The sequence below is a fragment of the Caretta caretta genome, chromosome 1 (assembly GCF_965140235.1).
Source record: "Caretta caretta isolate rCarCar2 chromosome 1, rCarCar1.hap1, whole genome shotgun sequence".
In the NCBI taxonomy this organism is placed as follows: Eukaryota; Metazoa; Chordata; order Testudines; family Cheloniidae; genus Caretta; species Caretta caretta.
The window spans coordinates 132430780-132434418 of record NC_134206.1 but is presented as its reverse complement, the minus strand read 5'-3'; the positions used below and the strand labels follow the sequence as shown (position 1 = coordinate 132434418).

Below are 3639 nucleotides of genomic sequence, written 5' to 3'. Positions count from 1 at the left end.
TGACCGGTGAGGTTGAGCACTGGCACACTGACAGAGGGAATGCAGTTTGGGTGCCTGGGAAATGGAAGTAGTCCTCTGGGTGAGGAGGGTTCATTCAGGGGTGGCCCTGCTGAAAAGAAGCATGGTCATCGCCATGTTAAAGTTAAGCAGCATCGCAAGCTGGAAAGTGGTGAAGGTGGGACAACAGGTTTCACCCTGTTTGCAGCCAGGGAGAGGAGGAATTGATTCCCTCTTGAGGTGACACAGGATGTTGTTGAAAATATTTCTATAATTGTAAAAACAATGAGGAGCCTTGTAGCACCTTAGAAACTAACAAATGTTACAAATGATTCATCTGATGAAGTGGGTTCTAGCCCACGAAAGCTTATGACCAAATACATTTGTTAGTCTCTAAGCCCTGGTCTACACTAGGACTTTAGGTCGAATTTAGCAGCGTTAAATCGATTTAAACCTGCACCCGTCCACACAATGAAGCCCTTTATTTCGACTTAAAGGGCTCTTAAAATCGATTTCCTTACTCCACCCCTGACAAGTGGATTAGCGCTTAAATCGACGTTGCCGGCTCGAATTTGGGGTACTGTGGACACAATTCGATGGTATTGGCCTCCGGGAGCTATCCCAGAGTGCTCCATTCTGACCGCTCTGGACAGCGCTCTCAAATCAGATGCACTGGCCAGGTAGACAGGAAAAGAACCGCGAACTTTTGAATCTCATTTCCTGTTTGGCCAGCGTGGCAAGCTGCAGGTGACCATGCAGAGCTCATCAGCACAGGTGACCATGATGGAGTCCCAGAATCGCAAAAGAGCTCCAGCATGGACCGAACGGGAGGTACGGGATCTGATCGCTGTTTGGGGAGAGGAATCCGTGCTATCAGAACTCCGTTCCAGTTTTAGAAATGCCAAAACCTTTGTCAAAATCTCCCAGGGCATGAAGGACAGAGGCCATAACAGGGACCCGAAGCAGTGCCGCGTGAAACTGAAGGAGCTGAGGCAAGCCTACCAGAAAACCAGAGAGGCGAACAGCCGCTCTGGGTCAGAGCCCCAAACATGCCGCTTCTATGATGAGCTGCATGCCATTTTAGGGGGTTCAGCCACCACTACCCCAGCCGTGTTGTTTGACTCCTTCAATGGAGATGGAGGCAATACGGAAGTAGGTTTTGGGGACGAAGAAGATGATGATGAGGAGGTTGTAGATAGCTCACAGCAAGCAAGCGGAGAAACCGGTTTTCCCGACAGCCAGGAACTGTTTCTCACCCTAGACCTGGAGCCAGTACCCCCCGAACCCACCCAAGGCTGCCTCCTGGACTCAGCAGGCGGAGAAGGGACCTCTGGTGAGTGTACCTTTTAAAATGCTATACATGGTTTAAAAGCAAGCATGTGAAAGGATTACTTTGCCCTGGCATTTGCGGTTCTGCCTTTGCAAAAGGTTTCTGGGGAGGGCAGCCTTATTTCGTCCTTCATGGTAGGACACTTTACCACTCCAGGCCAGTAACACGTACTCGGGAATCACTGTAGAACAAAGCATTGCAGTGTATGTTTGCTGGCATTCAACCAAAATCCGTTCACGCGGTGGGAGGAGGCAAAATGCGACCTTGTAAAGAAAGCACATGTGCTATGTATGTAATGTTAACAGCAAGGTTTACCCTGAAAGAGTGTAGCGACTGTTTTATAAAATGTGTCTTTTTAAATACCGCTGTCCCTTTTTTTTTCTCCACCAGCTGCATGTGTTTCAATGATCACAGGATCTTCTCCTTCCCAGAGGCTAGTGAAGCTTAGAAAGAAAAAAAACCGCACTCGCGATGAAATGTTCTCCGAGCTCATGCTGTCCTCCCACACTGACAGAGCACAGACGAATGCGTGGAGGCAAATAATGTCAGAGTGCAGGAAAGCACAAAATGACCGGGAGGAGAGGTGGAGGGCTGAAGAGAGTAAGTGGCGGGCTGAAGACAGGGCTGAAGCTCAAATGTGGCGGCAGCGTGATGAGAGGAGGCAGGATTCAATGCTGAGGCTGCTGCACGACCAAACCAGTATGCTCCAGTGTATGGTTGAGCTGCAGCAAAGGCAGCTGGAGCACAGACTGCCACTGCAGCCCCTCTGTAACCAACCGCCCTCCTCCCCAAGTTCCATAGCCTCCACACCCAGACGCCCAAGAACGCGGTGGGGGGGCCTCCGGCCAACCAGCCACTCCACCACAGAGGATTGCCCAAAAAAAAGAAGGCTGTCATTCAATAAATTTTAAAGTTGTAAACTTTTAAAGTGCTGTGTGGCATTTTCCTTCCCTCTTCCACCACCCCTCCTGGGATACCTTGGTAGTCATCCCCCTATTTGTGTGATGAATGAATAACGAATGCATGAATGTGAAGCAACAATGACTTTATTGGCTCTGCAAGCAGTGATCGAAGGGAGGAGGGGAGGGTGGTTAGCTTACAGGGAAGTAGAGTGAACCAAGGGGCGGGAAGGTTCATCAAGGAGAAACAAACAGAACTTTCACACCGTAGCCTGGCCAGTCATGAAACTGTTTTTCAAAGCTTCTCTGATGCGTACCGCGCCCTCCTGTGCTCTTCTAACCGCCCTGGTGTCTGGCTGCACGTAACCAGCAGCCAGGCGATTTGCCTCAACCTCCCACCCCGCCATAAACGTCTCCCCCTTACTCTCACAGATATTGTGGAGCACACAGCAAGCAGTAATAACAGTGGGAATATTGGTTTCGCTGAGGTCTAAGCGAGTCAGTAAACTGCGCCAGCGTGCCTTTAAACGTCCAAATGCACATTCTACCACCATTCTGCACTTGCTCAGCCTGTAGTTGAACAGCTCCTGACCACTGTCCAGGCTGCCTGTGTATGGCTTCATGAGCCATGGCATTAAGGGGTAGGCTGGGTCCCCAAGGATACATATAGGCATTTCAACATCCCCAACAGTTATTTTCTGGTCTGGGAATAAAGTCCCTTCCTGCAGCTTTTGAAACAGACCAGAGTTCCTGAAGATGCGAGCATCATGCACCTTTCCCGGCCATCCCACGTTGATGTTGGTGAAACGTCCCTTGTGATCCACCAGAGCTTGCAGCACTATCGAAAAGTACCCCTTGCGGTTTATGTACTCGGCGGCTTGGTGCTCCGGTGCCAAGATAGGGATATGGGTTCCGTCTATAGCCCCACCACAGTTAGGGAATCCCATTGCAGCAAAGCCATCCACTATGACCTGCACATTTCCCAGGGTCACTACCCTTGATATCAGCAGATCTTTGATTGCGTGGGCTACTTGCATCACAGCAGCCCCCACGGTAGATTTGCCCACTCCAAATTGATTCCCAACTGACCGGTAGCTGTCTGGCGTTGCAAGCTTCCACAGGGCTATCGCCACTCGCTTCTCAACTGTGAGGGCTGCTCTCATCTTGGTATTCATGCGCTTCAGGGCAGGGGAAAGCAAGTCACAAAGTTCCATGAAAGTGCCCTTACGCATGCGAAAGTTTCGTAGCCACTGGGAATCGTCCCAGACCTGCAACACTATGCGGTCCCACCAGTCTGTGCTTGTTTCCCGAGCCCAGAATCGGCGTTCCACAGCATGAACCTGCCCCATTAGCACCATGATGCATGCATTGTCAGGGCCCATGCTTTCAGAGAAATCTGTGTCCATGTCCTGA

The 3639-nt window shown here is 50.5% G+C and overlaps 1 protein-coding gene across 1 annotated transcript; it reads left to right on the top strand.

Moving 5' to 3' along the window:
* Positions 1-429: 429 nt before the first annotated feature.
* On the top strand, positions 430-2255 carry LOC142070366 (uncharacterized). The gene is made up of 2 exons (XM_075124094.1): positions 430-1330; positions 1718-2255. The coding sequence occupies exons 1-2, from the start codon at positions 751-753 to the stop codon at positions 2236-2238; spliced, it is 1101 nt and encodes a 366-aa protein (XP_074980195.1). The 5' UTR covers positions 430-750; the 3' UTR covers positions 2239-2255.
* The last annotated feature ends 1384 nt before the right edge of the window (positions 2256-3639 follow it).

Excerpts from the sequence above, each read along its gene's own strand:
- LOC142070366 (XM_075124094.1), top strand. The coding sequence starts at position 751 with ATGCAGAGCTCATCAGCACAGGTGACCATGATGGAGTCCCAGAATCGC. Across the intron at positions 1,331-1,717 it reads AGGCGGAGAAGGGACCTCTG|CTGCATGTGTTTCAATGATC; the intron begins GTGAGTGTACCT and ends TTTCTCCACCAG.